General features: G+C 50.6%; 2 protein-coding genes across 12 annotated transcripts in view; one reads left to right on the top strand and one right to left on the bottom strand.

Annotated features, from left to right (window-relative positions):
• ACSL6 (acyl-CoA synthetase long chain family member 6) overlaps positions 1 to 17,249 on the bottom strand; it is a 279,559-nt gene that overhangs the window by 115,198 nt on the left and 147,112 nt on the right. The gene's annotated exons all lie outside the window — the stretch shown is intronic.
• Positions 4,606 to 6,620, top strand: CSF2 (colony stimulating factor 2). Its single transcript, XM_055302593.1, has 4 exons — positions 4,606 to 4,764; positions 4,847 to 4,888; positions 5,573 to 5,698; positions 6,424 to 6,620. The coding sequence occupies exons 1-4, from the start codon at positions 4,606 to 4,608 to the stop codon at positions 6,529 to 6,531; spliced, it is 435 nt and encodes a 144-aa protein (XP_055158568.1). The 3' UTR covers positions 6,532 to 6,620.

The raw sequence follows: 17,249 nt of genomic DNA, 5'->3' as shown, positions 1-17,249 counted from the left end.
GTATGACCACCAAACGTGAATTCTGAGTGCAGGGGACATGAGGTTGGCCACATGTGGTAGGCCTTCCTATAAGCTTGGCTGTATGGAATCAGAGTCCCCACATGGCTAATGGTTAAGAACCCTCAGATCCTTCCAATGCAGTTAGAACCCACCAGTGCCAGAGACTGGGGACACCCAAAAAGCAGGATAAGAACTGGGACTGGTTTGGACAGGCTGGGTCTTTTTGGGTTATATCCCTGGGGACCTAGACAGAGGAGATGCAGGAGTATGCCTGGAGCTATGACTACATAGGCCAAAGATGTTGCTTCATATGTCTGGTGTGGCCTGTAGTGATCCCATTCCCTGTGGAGAATGAGCCACTCATGGTGCTATCCCTGCACCAGGATCTCTTAAGCATGATACAGGACCCTTTGAACCCTAAGTTAGGTGGAGTCCGGGCTTTCTAATTCACTATATCTGCAGAAAGACATTGTCAGGTACTAGGGTTGGGCAAGGGGAAGCTGTCCCTGCAAATTCCATCAAGGCTGAGTCTTCTGCCCAATTGGGGCTTCAGAAACCTTCCAAAGTGGAGTGAAGAGCTGAAGAAAGTTTGAAGCCTCCCTGGGAGGTTTCCCCCACAATGTTTCTAGACAGGCAACAATTTCCTCTGTGAGGCAATGAAAATTAAACCCATTGTAGAGATAAGGGAGCCAAGGCTTAGGGAGGAGGGAGTTACCCAGGGATCAGTGGTGGAGAGCCCAAATCTGAAACACAGAGGTGCCTGGATGGCAGGCTCTGTTGGGGGAAATTCTGCCCTTGACTCCCAGGGCTTCCCTGGGACATTCACAGGCCACCCTAGCTTCCCTGCCAACAGTTGGAGGAGTCTCCCTCTACAGCTGCTCTGAGGGAGAACATCCCCATGCTGGTCTAGCCAAATGAACAGCATTTCCTGACTTTCTGATCCCTAAGATGGTAGCAGACGTCAGAGGAGCAGGAACAGATATGGGTTCAAATCTTCTCTCTGCCATCACTGTGTGGACTGGGCAAGGCCAGTGGTCTCCTGAACTCCCACACCAATGGCTCGCAGGCCAGAGTGGGTGAGATCAGCTGAGATGCCCATGTAGAGGTCCCACAGGATGTGCACACTAGGAGGCTTGTTTCCTTCCCATTGTGATAACTTCCTCTGTGATAAGGAGCCTGGGGTGGCCACAAGCCCCCGTTTCCTTCACAGTCTGTGGGAGGACACTCACAGGAAACCCCTTCCAGAGGGTTTTCTCCTGGCCCTGTGGGAAGGTGGAGCAAAGAGGAGTCACACTGCCCACCGCGGTCCCTGCTCTCACCCTCCCACAGTCCCATCTGGGGCCCCTGAGTCAGCACACGCACTCGATGTTATCGCTACCACTTTCCATGCGGTGCAATCTAGGAATGCCTGCCCATGTCATGGCCTCAGCCTTGATGTCATCTTTCCAGAAGAATGATGTGTGGCTGCCCACGAACCTCACGGTTAAACCCAGGAGCTCTGTCCTTCACAGTGACTTTGATGCCTGTGGGCTACCTGCTAGAATGAACTTCTCCTATGGCTCCTGCTTCTTCTCCTTTTTTTTTCCTTTTAAATATTTTATTTATTTATTCATGAAAAACACAGAGAGGCAGAGACAAAAGCAGAGGGAGAAGCAGACTCCCTGAGGGTAGCCAAATATGGGACTCGATCCCAGGACCCCAGGATCACGCCAAGCCGAAGGCAGATGCTCAACTGCTGAGCCACTCAGGCATCCCTCTTCTCCTTTCCTATTCTCCCAGAACCTTGGCCCTGGCAGTGGCTCACATCTTTAGCACACTCCTAGCCCTCAAAGCTGTTGTGTTGGCCCTTAGCCCTTCTTGGCTAACCCTCTCTGGCCTTAGTGATTGCATGGACATGGACCATTTACATCCAGGTCCGTCTCTTGCACAGGCAGCCTCCAAACCACTGAAACTTCCTGTGGGTCCTTAGACACTGCAAACCTGCCCCTTCATCCCTAGGTCCCCATCTTAGACACCTAGACAGTGGTTCTAACTCTCCTTACTGCACCCTCTGGGGAGGGTGTTGAGTAGATTAATCTCACTTCTCCATGCATGGGGCTACTAAGTACATAAAGGCAGGGCCATGTTTTCCACCATCCCTGTGTCCTCCTCCCCTGCTGGGAACCTAGTAGGTGATCAATAAAAATGAATGAATGACTGAATTACTCCATTATATCATCAAGTCCTCAATAATTCTACTTCCTAAATCTCTCTGGAACCTGCCTCCTCTTCACCATACCTGCTCCTAAAACTTTATCTCTTTGTTCCCCAAACATTCTTCCACTAGTCTGTCCTCTCCCTCTCTCCTACAATCTGACTTGCTCACCTGGCTGTACTTACCCTTTCAGCCTGTGCTGGGAGGTGGCATCTCCCAGGAAGCTATTTGGTCTCCTGTGGACCCCTAAACTGGGAGGTGTTTCCTTGGGATCCCTCAGATCTGAACTTCCCCCATCCCAGCCTGGATCCACACAATGAGATCCAGCGCTATCTCCCCTACCAGGCTGGGAGCCTCCAGGGCCAGATGTGAGGGCCAGTCAGAGGGTCCCATTCATTTCCTTGCCAGCACATGGCCTAGTGTGGATTGGAAGAGTTTGTTGACTAATTGTCTGATCTGTGACGACTCATTTCCAAAAGGAAAATGACCTTCCATCTCAGAGGGTCACGCCAGCTCTGTGCCTTCTTAACTACCAGTTGAGCCATTGCCTATGGCCCTTGCTTTCCACTACCCAGGTTTCAGAACACTGTCTGCCACAGACCTCCACTCTATGACATCTGTATCTAGTGTTCTTCACCTCTTCTGTACCTCCTAGGAGCTCCTTGGAAGGGGCTGAGCAGAGCCCTCATGAAAAAGCAAGAAGAAGGACCAGGGTTTGGATGTGCCATACTCTCACCCCAGCCTGTCAACCTAGGAATGTTTCAGCAGGTTCAGAAGGGCAAGGATGGCATCAAGTTGGGTCCTAGTGGGGTCTGGAGGACATTATGTCTGTCTCCCCTGTGCAAGAGCAGCAATCCTTCTTCCAAGTGAAACTTGCCAGGGCCTCAGACTCGGGCCACAGGACTTAGACTGTGAGTTCTCCATGCTGTCTACTTGAGCCCAGCAGAATATCATCACTTGTATCCTATCCCATCAATCTAGACTAACTCAGGGGCCCCAAAACATCAAACCCAGTTGAGAAGCTTCTCTATATCAGAGGGGTACATGCAGGGGCTCACATGGATGCATCTCATATAAAATAGCCCCCTGACACACATTTAAGTACAGAAATGTACACGTGTGCACCCACACCTCTATGGCCACGAAACTCACAGCATGAGGCAGCAAACACAAACTCGTGCTATCCTCTCCAAACTCCATTGTGAAAATCAAACACTCGTCAGCCTCTCAAGAGCCTGTGGCTTTTTTAGAAGCAGTTCCTGTTCCACAGAAGAGGCCTCTGGACCTGGAGATGTGCTGGGGCAGGGGCCATGTAAAAATTAAGCTTGGAAGACCTTGTTCGAGAAGCCGCTGTTCCCCGAAGCTCCTCGAACCTGCGAGATGTGCCCACTAGGTTGGGGGTGATGCCCCACCCTGCTACCTTCTTCCCGAATGGTGGGGGGATAGCCAGGGGCTACACATAGGAGCACAGTACCTAGCTCACAAGGGTGGTCTGGACTACAGAGAGAGGTGAGATTCACAGAGCTCAAGGGAAGAGTCACTTAGCAAGGTGATACTAGAGCCAGAACTTGAGCTTAGGACCCTCACTACTCCCACTGAGAGCCCCAACTCACCCCTGCAGCTTGGGGGTTGAACACAGCTGTGAAAACTCTGACTATTGCTGTCAGATGGGACCTTACCATGAGGAACACTCTACAGTCCTGCTGGCTGGATGTGATATGTACACACTTGTCATTCTCCCTGCACACAGGGGCTATGCAGCAGAGGTCCTTGATGGGAAGAGCTTGCCACTACTCTGGATCTTTGCTGGGAGCTGTCGCAGGACTATGCCATTTGGCTGGATTCTGCCTAGGTGGACAGTGTACAGGCATGTGAATGTCTTCCTCCTACTCAGATCTCTCACTGTGGCCAGAGGAGAGGGATCTAGGAGGAGAAGGGGAGGCTAGTGTTGGAATGGACCCCAGGGTGGGCACAGCCAGCCCAAAGGCTTTTTGCGATTAGAGGCAGGGTGGAGAGCGTGGGTGTAGGAGCTCGATCTAGTATCTCCCAGGCCCCGCCCTGGCCACTCCAGGCCAGGAAGTCCACACTGTGCCCAGAGGCCCCTCAGAGGGAGGGGCAGCCTCATTGGCCAAACTACCCAGGGAGGGCTGGAGAGTGCTCAACGAGGCAGGCGGATGCACTGCCAATTCTTGGAAGGGCTCATTAATGAAAACCCCTGAGCCTGACCACCTGGAGGAAAGGCTCACCGTTCCCATGTGTGATAAGGGCCAGGAGATTCCACAGGTCAGGTAGTTCCCCCGCCTCTCTGGCGTTTTGTGGTCACCATTAATCATTTCCTCTAACTGTGTATATAAGAGCTCTTTTGCCAGTGAGCCCAGTACTCAGAGAGAAAGGCTAAAGTCCTCAGGAGGATGTGGCTGCAGAACCTGCTTTTCTTGGGCACTGTGGTCTGCAGCATTTCTGCACCCACCCGCTCACCCACCCTTGTCACTCGGCCCTCTCAGCACGTGGATGCCATCCAGGAGGCCCTGAGCCTTTTGAACAACAGTAATGACGTGACTGCTGTGATGGTGAGTGAGGGAGGGACTGCAGGCTGTGCCTGGATTGGTCCTGCCTGTCAGCTTAATAAAACGGTATTTTGCTTTTCTACAGAATAAAGCAGTAAAAGTCGTCTCTGAAGTGTTTGACCCTGAGGTAAGATGCTTCTCTCTGACATGCCTTCCCAGAGACCTCTACCGTGGGGGGGTGGGGTGGCTCCATTTCACATGGACTCTCATAGGGTAGTCAGTCCACTTTCTCCAGTCAGCTGGCTGCCCAGAGGGGCCTCGGGAGGCCACTGGCCTTGCGCCTGTAGCAGTCATGTGAACTCCTTCATTAGCTGAGCAGCCATGGACAGACCTAGCATTCAAGGGGCCAGGGGCCACCAGGGGACAGGGAGGTGAAGTGGGAATTACTTCAAGACACAGGGCTGTGAGCTTGGGGGACTCATGAGACTAATCTCGGTGGAGACAGAGTGTTGGTTACAGAGAGGCACAGAGATTTCAAGAACAAGCCTTGTTCACATAGCAGGTTGGGGGAAATGCCCCACCCCTTGCTACCTTCTCCCTGAATGGTGGGGGTATAGGGACCTCCTCTCCTGGGGGCTGGGACCCTCTTGAGATGCCAGGGAATGTAGTTGTGCTAGCTGAGGGTGGCCTGAGCTGAATGGTGCAGATTCATGTTTGCGTGTATGACTGGACCCAGCATCATCCTGTGCCCCTCCCAAGTTCTGCTCTTGGGGGACAGGGCTGAGAACAGGAAAAAGTGACAGGAAGAGTGTCATATGCCCACCAGAGGGCACCTGTCCACTACTCACCAAGGAATGGACATTCTCCACAGGGGCCAACATGCCTGGAGACCCGCCTACAGCTGTACAAGGAGGGCCTGCAGGGCAGCCTCACCAGCCTCAAGAATCCCTTAACCATGATGGCCAATCACTATAAGCAGCACTGTCCCCCTACCCCGGTGAGTGCCCATGTCAGGTCCTAAAGCTGAAAAGTTTTGGTCTAGGAGGGTGGAGGACTGGATAAGGAGGGACCTTTGGCTGTAGCCGTTAAAGACCCCAAAGGGTTTTGGTGTCAACAGATTTGTAATGATTAGCAGAGCAAGCTTCCCTGCCCATTTTCATCCCTGGGAGTTAAAGCCATGGAGCTCCAGATGCCTATACAGTCCCTAATGGGAGACACTTCTGTCCTATCATTAATGAGGTCAAAGGTGAGGCAAACCCAAGGAAACTAAGGTCCAGGGTACATTCCTGGGCCCAAGTGCCACCTCTCTGGCTCCTTGTGAGGTGCCTAATTGCATGGGGCAAGGAAGGAGTCATACCCAGACTGGACAAAGGCCCCAAACACTCCTTTTCTGTGGAGAGTGAAGTTTGTGGCCTTAACTCCTCCCCCTTCTAGACGGCTGGCCTAAGAGCAAAAGAGGTGTTGACCCAACTGCCCAGCCCAGCAGACCAGCCTCGGGTTGGCATTTTGTCAGTCCCCAGGGCCTGGCTGCTATTAACAGAGTTGTGTACCCTTTGGGTGACACTGGGTGGCAACCTATCATCTGACCTAGGTCAGCAGGCAGGCTCCAAATAGGCCTTCTGGCCTCTGAGTTCTAAGGGGCAGTGCAGAAACCCTGGTGCTCCCCCATTACCCACTCACACCTGGACTCAAAGTTTTATTGTTCTTATTTATTTTTTTAAGGAATCTCCCTGTGCAACCCAGATTATTACCTTCAAAAGTTTCAAAGAGAACCTGAAGGATTTTCTGTTTAACATCCCCTTTGACTGCTGGAAACCAGTCAAGAAGTGAGGCAAGCCAGTCCAACCAGGAGCCAGCCCAGTCCAGCCAGGAGCCAGCCCTGAGAGCATACCTCACAAGTCACTGCCTTTCTACCCATGTATTGCTGAAACTCAGGATCTTTACCTTTGAGGGACCACCGGGTGGACCAGGGCGGTAGAGGGGGCACGGACTTGCTCTGGGCCATGCTGCCCCGGATACCAGCTTGGTATGGGGAGCGGGGAATGTTTTATACTGGCAGGGATCAGTAATATTTATTTATATATTTATGTATTTTAATATTTATTTATTTATTTATTTAAGATCATAATCTGTATTTATTCAAGACATTTTACTATTATAATAAATTATTAAAAGCCTGTTCTTATTTGTGTACTTTCCAGTTTGTTTTCAACCCTGAGCAAATGCTGATGGTGCTCCCCACAGAGGAATGAGTGGAGAGGAGCCATAAGGTTGGGGAGGAGGCAGGGTGCTATAGCAGGTTGGCCACTGTCTGAGAGGCACCAATGGCAGAGCAGAGCAGATGAGTGGGAAGAGTTGGCCTGGGTGCTGCATCACACACACCTAGATCTGCTTCCCTGGATACTCAGGGCTCCAACTGCAAAAAGAGGCTTTCAGGTTCACTTGGAAGTCCAAGGCACCTGGTCAGTGGGAACTTTGCTCCAGTAAAAGGCCATCATACTTCCTGAGAAGGCTTGGGGGTTCCTGGGGCTTGGCTGGCCACTGGCTGAATGGGTCTGCCCTAGTGTGAGGCAAAACACCTGTGCCCTTCAGAAACCTGGGCCCATGGGCAGCCCTGGTGGCGCAGTGGTTTAGCGCCGCCTGCAGCCTGGGATGTGATCCTGGAGACCCAGGATTGAGTCCCACGTCAGGCTCTCTGCATGGAGCCTGCTTCTCCCTCTGCCTGTGTCTCTGCCTCTCTCTCTCTCTCTCTCTCTGTGGTTCTCATGAATAAATAAATAAAATTAAATTAAAAAAAAAAAGAAAAGAAACCTGGGCCCAGTGGCCACACCCTAATCCTCACACCCAGGGCTTCAACCACTCCTAAGGTAAACCAGTAGATAGCTAGCTGTTTAAGCAAAAAAAACAAAAAAACAAACCACAGGGGTCAGAGCCCAGCATATTTACCAAACTTTCCCCTAAATGGGTGATCTTAATCTGTGAGAGTCAGAATCTATATTCAGAATTTGTCAGTACATGGTTCTAGTATGGCATTTTTCTGAGCTGGCTTTTGTTTTTACATGAAGTTCTACATCTAATCAGGTGCCTTCCTCTAAAATCCAAGGCCTTCAGGCCAAGAAATAGCAGTGCTCTGCCCTTCCCTTGCTTTGCCAGCCTGGTTGGAGGCTGTTGTTCCGGAACCTGTTCCTCTGTGTCCCTCCTGGGGACTATGAGGAAATAGGTGTGTCCTCAAGAGTTAGGCATACAGGACAGCAAGGCCAGCCCTCTCCTTCACAGGTGGACCTGAGGAAGCTGGCTTAGTGCAGCTGCTGTTCCTGCCTGGCTCTCTCTTCACCCTACCTACTCTCTCTGCTCTGGCACCTGCAGACAGCACCTGTCCTGGCCAAAGACCTGTCCCAACCATCAGGCATAAAGGTCATGACTCAAAATGTGATTACAAATAAAAATTCTTAGACCAAGCCTGATTTTCAGCAGAGACAAGAATCCATGAAGTGTGCTGTGGTCATAGAAAATGCATAAAAAGCACATCTTGCCCGGCGATAAGGTCCTCTCTGTCTTCCACGTAAGCCAGTGATGACTGATAAGAGATTTAGCATTTCCTTAGACTCACATATATAGGTACCCCTCTCCACAGAAATGCTGCCAAGCCCAGTGCTCATGTTGGCTTGGAGCTACCCTCAAGTACTACCATGTACCTGTACGTGTTCCTGGCTTGCGCACTCTGGGGATCAGAAAACCATTCTGCCTCCATGAAGACAGCCAGCGTGTCTGCCTATGACAATCACACGGCAGTCTGTGCTGAAATTCAGAAAGAACTTTCGGCTGACACCATGACATACAACGTAAGTCTGGGTCTTCATCAAACAACACTTTGCTCTCAGTGGCCCTTTGTGCTTCTGACCAATTTCTCCTACTTTCAGGGTTCCTTCAAAAGGCCCCAGAACACAAGTGAGGTAAGGTGCAGATGCCGCATGGACTTTTCTGACCACCTTTGAAAGGGACCATCACCCCAGTCAACACCCAGGGCAGAGACAAGACCAAAACATACTAGAGTGAGAAATCTGGGAAAAAAGCTGAATTTTGAATTTGCAGCTTTCAGCTCAGCCCACAGAGGAATCAGTGGTCAGTTTCCAGGCTTCTCCAGGGTCTCTGATCACCACCACAGATTAGCCTTGGGCCTGGGGAGAGATTAGACACCTACTGCAGCACTCATATTGCACCTGTGGGACACCTGTGGGACAATCAGGATAGGGCCTGAATTTGAATTCAGGGCTTCATCTAGCCAGAGTGACCAGATGGATGGGCTGGGGGTTAACTGGTGCTCTGCTGTGCACCACCACCATCCCAGGACCCTTAACCCTGTTTCAGGAGCCCTGCTATGGGGAATTTACAAAGGATTTCATCTCTACCCTGAAGGAACTTACGAAACATAACGAGCATGACCGTCACATACAAAAGGTTTATAAGGACATGGAAGAACTCACCAGAATCTGCCCAAAGCTGAAAGTAAGTTGCTGTTTGCTCTTAGAGGAAACTTAACGCTACCACAGCCAGGGGCCCAGAGGAACAAAGGGCTTCTTAGAGCTCCCACTTGCCACATGTGAGGGCTTAGGTACTACTTTCTGATCCAAAAGAAATACACTCACTGACAGGGGCTGGGGCTTAGGAGAGTGGGGACTTAGAGGTTGTTTTGGAGGTTTCTGTTATGCCCTCTGCCAGGTCCCTATACACAGGGGTCAGTGTGGAGCAGGTCTGAGACAGGTCAGAGCAGGGCTGGTTGTGTAATCAGACTGGGGAGAGGAAGGGGCTGCTCAGTGCCAACCCTAACAGGGCAGCCAAGGGAGGTCCGGTTTGCCCTGTCCCACTGGAAACCCACTATGTGTGGATGGGCAGTGGCTCAGGGGGGGCATGTTCTTGGGAAATGACCGAGGTATGCCTCTGTATTTGCCCTCTGCTTATACAGTTCTCCTGTGTGCTCTCATCCTGCTTGTCCTTGTGTCCTGTCCGGGGCAGCTGTGAGACATGCCCACACTTAGCTGTTTTTCTCCCTGTGACTACAGATGGGCCTCAGATCCTGTGTTCCACTATTACCAGATGGCCCCAAGTGTGCTTTTAAGATAGATGAGGAGGGCCTGCCCGAGTTACCTCCTCAGCGATGGAGGGCTTACAGGACCCTTGTGGTTGGTAGAAGAGAGTTTGCTTTACTTTTTTCTGCTAAAAATATGACTTAAGTATGTATTTTTTATTTAGCCAACAGAATCACCCAAGAACTGTACTACTGAGAAAAGTAATTTTTCACAGTTCAAGGAAGCCTTACAGAGTGTTGTCATATCCATAGAAGGATGGAAATCCTGTAAAAGGGTCAAAAGCAGTCTCTGAGACCCCATCTTCTCACTGGAGCCTGGTTAGAGCTGCAAAAAATGGGATTGGAGGAACCTTGGGGAAAATTTGTAGCCAGGGTGGGGTGGGAGTTTGCTGGCTCTGGGCTGGCTGACAAGACTGTGGGTGGGTATGGGGGCAGGGGTGTGCCTGAAGAAATATTTCTGTAACTGATACAACAGCAGCCGCTACTTCAATAAAGCTGGGTATATATAAATGCTGGCGAGTGTGAGTTGTGATAGAGTCCAGTCTCCCAGGGACTTTGAAAGACTGGAAGGGGGCAGGCTGGGATTGGTGGCCCCATAACTAGGACTCCTGACCTGGAGAGCCAGGAATCTCCCAGGAGGAGAGGCCTAGGAGGGCGAGTAGGAGCCCCCCCTCATCAGCTCCTCTGCTGCTCCTCCAGTGCCAGTGGGCACACAATAGGGGCTCCTTCATTGTGCAGCTTGTTACTACCCCTGTGTCCTTCAGAACTCGAAGCAGATCCTTTCCCAGATCTCTCCTCCCCCAGCCTCACTCAGTACCCATCCACCCCTGGATCCAAGAGTCAAGACTCAAGGCTCAAGTCTCTTCCCTGTGTGATCTCCACTCCTGTTTCTGGGGGCTCTAAATCTAATTCATTATTCCCCCTCCTCTGCCTCCTGCTGAGGGCTGGTATGACCACAGAAGGGTCAGTCCTGGTAAATGGCTCAGGGGAGTGTGGACCTGCAGCCTTCTCACAAAGGACTGGGTACAGTGGGGAACCTGGACCAAAAGAGGGGTACCCAGAGGGACGAGGGACATCTCCAACTCCCAGATTTCTAGATCAGCAAATAGCTATCTGACTTCAAAGCAAAGTCCCTTACCTACAAAGCCTCTCACAACACCCTTCAGAGCCCCCTTGGCTTTTATGCTCACTCCCTGACTACTGTTGCTCCTACTCCCCCAGAACATGGGGGCACTGCCTGTGGTAAATCCATCAGTTGCTCTGGTCCTGAAGCGCTGCCAGACTGAGCTACTGAGCTCTGACCCTCTTACCCTCAATTCTAACCCTAACCCTGATTTGATGGGTTTTTTGGAGGTGACAGCCCCCTACAATCCAAACCTCTCAGACCATGAGCTCCTTCACCAAACTGGGAAAGATAAAGACCTTTTGTTCTGGAATATGATTAGGTATCAAGCTGCAACACAATTTGGCTCAGACCAGACCTGTCTGCAACATCTACCTTCTGATGGACCTAGCCTAGCCTTGAAGCTTCGGATTATGCCTGCAGCCAATGCACAGACCTACCATAGCCCTGTCCATTCCGATCCCTTGCTCTACACTTCTCAGACCACTCTCTGCTTATCTCTACCTTGAGAGGTCACATCAGGCTGGAGGCCAGCAAATGTGACTGAGTGGAGTTGCCAAATTATCTCAGAACATGGAGGGTAGCTCTGTGACTCAGGTCTGGGTGTCAAAGCTGATGGGGACAGGAGGATGGTGAAACCCCTGAGGAAGCCCCACAGTGCACTCCCCAGAGGCGTGAGCTCCTGCCCCTTGGGCACCCCACATGGGTGCTCAGGGTTCCCAAGGTTACTCCTCTGTGATAAGCACTAGAGCCTGCAAGATGCATGGCAGGATGGGGTTGTAGAGACTGGTGAGAAGACCTGCCACTTCACTGCCCCAGCCTCCTCTTAGCCTGAGGCATCTAATAGTAGAGGGCTGGGGGCTAGCAGGTAGGCCCTTGTCATCCCATTACTGTGTTCAGGATATCAGGGTATACACAGGCCGGACCTGCCACTAACTTGCTGTGTGACGGTGGACAGGTATCTCAGTCTCTCAGCCAGTCTAAAGGTGGGGTGGGCTCTAGCCTCAGAGGTCAGACCACAGCTTAGGTCCAGGGTCTTTGTAAAGCTAGAGGGCCTCAGAGTTATCCAGCACAGCTCTAGGGAAACCAAGGATGATAGGAAGGCTCCAGTGTCTCTTCTGGGAAACAGGAAAGTGGGTAAGAACACAGGTAGGAAGGCAGATATTCCACAAAGAGTAACTGTCCTCATCCCCCTGCCACCTTAAACCTTGGCCAAGGCTACCAAAAAGCCATCCATGAAGAGGCTGTGCAGTGAGAGCCACATAGGTTTTCTACGTGCCCTAGTTTTCCCTCTAATTAGACTCATATCTGGACAGTGGTACTGTTCCTGTTGGGGGCTGGAACCAGGTGGGAGAGCCATGTGGATACTGCTCTGGAACCCAGACAGGCCTGAACCCACAGTTCCCTGGGAACCTGGTGGCTCTACTGCTTTGGCATCTATGAAGAGGCTGGTACACTGGAAGGCTGGAGCTCTTGGCTGGACACCTGGGCACAAGAGGCATGGCCTGACCCCATAGTTGGCTGGGAATGGCCCTAGGCAATTCCTTTCCTTAGGAGACCAGGAAAAAGATCCTAATTATATCCCACCAAGGGAGATAACCATGGGCAGGTGTGGGTCAGGCTTACCATGACCTGAGGAAACACTCTTAGCTTTGCTAGGACCATCTCTGGACCACGAGGGACAGCAAGGCTGGGTGGCCTGAGAATAGTTCATCCATACATCAAGGCTTCCCAGGACAGTAAGACAGTGGTTCTCCCTTTACTTCACAGGGTCTTCTTCAGGGACCACCTCAATTCTTTATCAACTTCTGCCTCCTGGAGGCCTCCTCCTCCCTCAGAAATTGGTAGCACTGAGATTAGAACCAAGAATCTAAGGCGTACACTAAAGTAGTTGTGCAGCCCTCTTACTGGGCCTCAAGAACTGGATAGCCCCATTGGTAGCCGTGTGGCAGTCTCTGTCACAGGCCATAGCGTGACTGTATTTTGACTCAGCATTCTTATGTGGGGAATCAGACAGAAGGAGAAAAGCATCATTCACAGAAACAGCCAATCTGTCATTCCATGAAAAAAAATAATAGACATGAAGTTTATTACATGGCAACTTGGCAAGGCACCTGTTGATGCCATGTGGGCCAAGGGCTAGAATGAAATTGGGATTTTCTCCTTGGTTTTCTACTCTGTGGTGGCTGTAAATGTGGCTGTGGCTGGATCTGAGGAAAGACACTGAGTGCCAAGGAGGTGGCACAGATCATGTGGCTCCCTTGCTTATACAAAATTTGCATCTTCATTGTCTCTAGGTAAACAGGGTCCTTGGTGGTAGCTTGCATTAAATGATTTCCTAACTCAGCTATTCAATCAAGATGCTGGTGATTAGCTTGGAAAGGGGGCTGCTTCTCTCAAAGCCCAGAGGGTTACACCCTCTTTCTAAGATAGCATGGACAACAAAAGAGACCTGGCTGTTCTTCCTCGGCAGGCAGGATAGCTCTCAGTGTAGGCCTGGAGGTTGCAAGGTACTGTCCAAGGCATCCTCAATTAACCTCACAACTGTCCTGTGCTGGGAGTCTTAGGTGGGGCTACCATCTGGCCCATACCACATAGCCCCAAGTGGGTAGGGCTGGCCCTGGAAACTAAGACCTGAGCCCTTACTCCTCCTGTTTCCTGGCTGCCTGCACATCTATGTGCTTGGGAATTCAGAGTCTATGTTTTTGATTGGAAGGAGAGGGCAGGGACTGCACAGACCAAGCACATATTGTACCAACCTGGGCTTCTGAGCAAGCTGCGATTTCTGTTTGAAGGCACATAGTTGAATCCAGCAGCTCCTGTCCTGGACTGTCCCATATTGTTAAATAGACTTCACAAAAAAGAAATCTGGCATTTAGGTCTCTCCCAGGCCTCAGTTTTCTTAAAACTGTCAAGTTGGGTTGTGGTGGGGAGGTGCCAGCCCCAGACCAGTTTGCTCTGACATAGGGAGGCCAAGACAGAGGCAGAGTCTTAGGGCAAGGTCAGGTAAGCCCATTTCTCCTGAGAGTGCCCCAATGCTGGCCTTACTTCTCTGAGGAGAGAGGAGGGTAGAATGCACATGGCGTCTAGGTCTGCAGAGCCGGTCAGAATAGAGCCAGTCCCCTAGAAGGGACCTGAGGATGAGGAGGGTCTGTCTCACCTACTGTTAGTGCTGGACACTCCGGGCTCCCAGGCCCAGAGAGCCCTGGCACTTCTGCAGGACCACACAGGAGGTAAGGTCAACGAAATCCTCAGGCCTGGTCCCGCAGAAGCCCCCTTCCTGGACCCTCCCAAACGGCTGGCCGACTTCCCTGCTGTGAGGAGACCCTGGGCTCCGGCTGCCAGGAAAGACACAGCTTCACAAGTTATTTTTCACTGTGGTTTGAGATAACAGCAGTGAAACAGTTTCATGTTGCTGCCACTGATGTTATCTCTGGCCCAGACCTGTTCTTTCAACCTGAGAGATGATTAATTAAAAACCCGTCTCCCTTTTCTTTTTCTTAACTTCAAGGGAAGATCAGCACAAACTCCCCAGGTTCTGCCCTCAAATGGACTTCCTAGACCCTCACTCAAGGGCAAAGTCCACATCTTCTTTAAGATCCTGCAGTTCTTCTGGTGGTGGAGAAAAGCCTTTTTTTTTTTTTTAATTATTTTGAGTTTTCATTGAGTTGTACATTAAGTACATTTCAGTGAGTTTTTATATAGGTCTATACCAATCTAACCAGCACCCAGGGCAAGATGCAGAGCATTTTTTAGCACCTCCAAAGGTTGCCTGTGCTTTCTTCCCCCTCAATAGTATCTACCCCGCTGAGTCTCCAACCTCTATCACCATAACTTCACCTTGTCCTTCTTCAACTACATTTAACTGGAATCAGAGACTGTGCTTTTATGTTTGACGTCTTTTGTTCAACATTATGTGTATGTAATTCTTTCTGGTTGTTGCATGGAGTTGTAGTCTATTCTGCTTTGTTTCTGCAAAGTAGTCCATCATGTACCATCATGTACTTCCCCATTTCACTGCTGATGGATGGCTGTTTCTTCTTTTTGGCTCACATTAATAAGATTATGAACATTCCCATACTCCTACCTTGGTGAACATTATGTATGCAATTCTCTTGGAAACACTGGAAATGGTGTAGAATTACCGGGTCATTAGATAAATGTATTTTTAGTTTTAATTAGATACTGCAAAGTCTTTTTCTAAGGAAAAGTGTTTTATAAACAATATTATTATTGATTTCCTTGCCTTTTGTAGAAACTGCTTATCCATCAGATTCTGGATCTCTCCTCTCCTTTCATATGATCTGAAGCTGCTTCCCAAAGTCCTCCTCATTAATGGAATTTCTTCTCTGCATTGGTCACTCTTGCCCAACTGTGAACATTCTGAAAAGCCAATTGTTGGGAAACAAAACCCAAATCCAATTAAGCCTGGACCTCAGACCTTGCTCACAGGGCCGTTGGACCTGCCCATGGGGAGCTTGGCTTGGGCAGGCTGCAGGGAAGTATGCTCATTGATAAGAACAGAAATTAGCCAGTTTATACTTGCCACTTCCCCATGCTACTGCAACTGTGTAGGGGCTGCCTCCACTTCTTGCATCTCCTTTTGGGGGCACTCAGTTCAAAAGGGCCCAGTCTGACATGAATGTGGATGGTGTCTAGCCAGTGTATTGTGCAGTGCAGCCCTTGTCCATAAGCCTCTTGCTCCAGAGTCTCTGGGGGGCCCTGAGGACACTAAGAAACCATCCTAGGGGAAAGACCAGGATGAGGGGCTCAGCCCTGGGTAGTGTCCTGGGCTCCTCTTAGGGTCTCTCCATCCCCTAATTAATCCCCTACCATGTCCTCGTGCTTTCAATTTCCTGGCCCTTTCCAAATCTGCTCATTTCTCCATTCCATAGCCCTGCCACAGCCTAGCCCACCTCTTCCACACAGACCACCACCTCAAATGGTACATGGGCATTTGTTTCCACATAGACTTCTCCTGCTTCTCTCCTCATGGCAGCCAGATGGATTTATATACTCATGAATCCATTCAACAAGTATTTATTGAGTGCCATGCTCTGCAGGGAACTCAACCCTTGAGGTACCTACATTTTAGGGAATTAGTCTATGTCCTGCATGGGCTGCCTGTTGGCTTGGTGTGAACTGCAAGCCCTATGTTCTGGTCTAAGACCCTGCCCTGCCACTCTGGTTCTCAGGATCCCTGCAGACCACTCCCCACCCCTAGCCTCACCTCTCACAACCCCGTCTCCCTTGTAGTGGCCCTTGGCCCCAGGAACAGAAATCAGCCACAGCTCTCCTACCATCCCCTGGCTCCTGTGCTCGGAATGTATCTCAGTCAAGTGCCTGACATCCATCCTCGGGAGACCAGACCAGTGTCCAGTAGGAATGGACATGTCCTCTACTGGGGTATACTCCTCCTCAATGCTTACCTTGAGGCTTGCCTGCCCATGTCCTGGGCATTAGGGTGCACTACTGCTCTATTCCCCGGGTTTAAGGAGAACCCCTCCCTGCATGGATGCTAGCAGTGGCCATATTCCAGAGTCTGATGAAAGTGAGCCTTTCTCATCTATGATTAAAAGAAATGCACAAAGGTTCTATGAAAATCAAGATGAAAAAAGCAGTATGAAATTTCCCAAAGTTTAGAAAATGCTCTGTGGGACAAAGATCAGCAAAAGACTATAAGATACTCATTTACAGTGAGGGATGTTGTTATCATTACCCTTATCAACAGCAGCATCCAAGAAGTGAGCCAAGAGTATGACCGTGGGCCACCCAGGAGCCAGGGGAGCTGGGAACCCAATACCAACACAGCTGCCAGCTCCCTTTTCCACCTAATGGATTAGGGTACTCTCTCAAAGGAAACAGGAAAAGGGAGGGAAGCCTAGCTCTCTGTCAGTTGTGTCACACTTCCTCCTTTCCAGAGCCTGGGGCAGCCCCGAGCTCTCCTGGTGGAAGCCCTGGCTCCTGCCCAGGCTTCTTCTGCCAGCAGGGCTAGAGAAGGGTGGAGTCATTTCATGTGCTGGGAGCCGAAGCCAGGGAATCAGCAACTGCTGCTAGAGCCACAGCTTCTAGTCAGAAACTACATGTTTCCCCTCTCCTCCTGTACCCCAGAAAGCTCTTCTTGACTGACCCCCACAGTCCTCAGGCACTTATGCTACTGGGGTCTCTCTGGGAAAGCTATTGTGGGCACCTCCCAGGTTTTCAACAAAAACAGAAGCTCTAGCCCTCCCCAGGGCTGGGAACTAGGCTGAACCAGGCTCAGACTCATAGAAAGACTGTGACTCAGATAGACTCTAACACCTTATCCCTTACCAGCTCGACCCTTGGAGATGCATGCCA

The sequence above is a fragment of the Nyctereutes procyonoides genome, unplaced genomic scaffold (assembly GCF_905146905.1).
Source record: "Nyctereutes procyonoides isolate TBG_1078 unplaced genomic scaffold, NYPRO_anot_genome, whole genome shotgun sequence".
Classification (NCBI taxonomy): Eukaryota; Metazoa; Chordata; class Mammalia; order Carnivora; family Canidae; genus Nyctereutes; species Nyctereutes procyonoides.
This window is presented reverse-complemented; position numbering and strand designations above follow the sequence as displayed.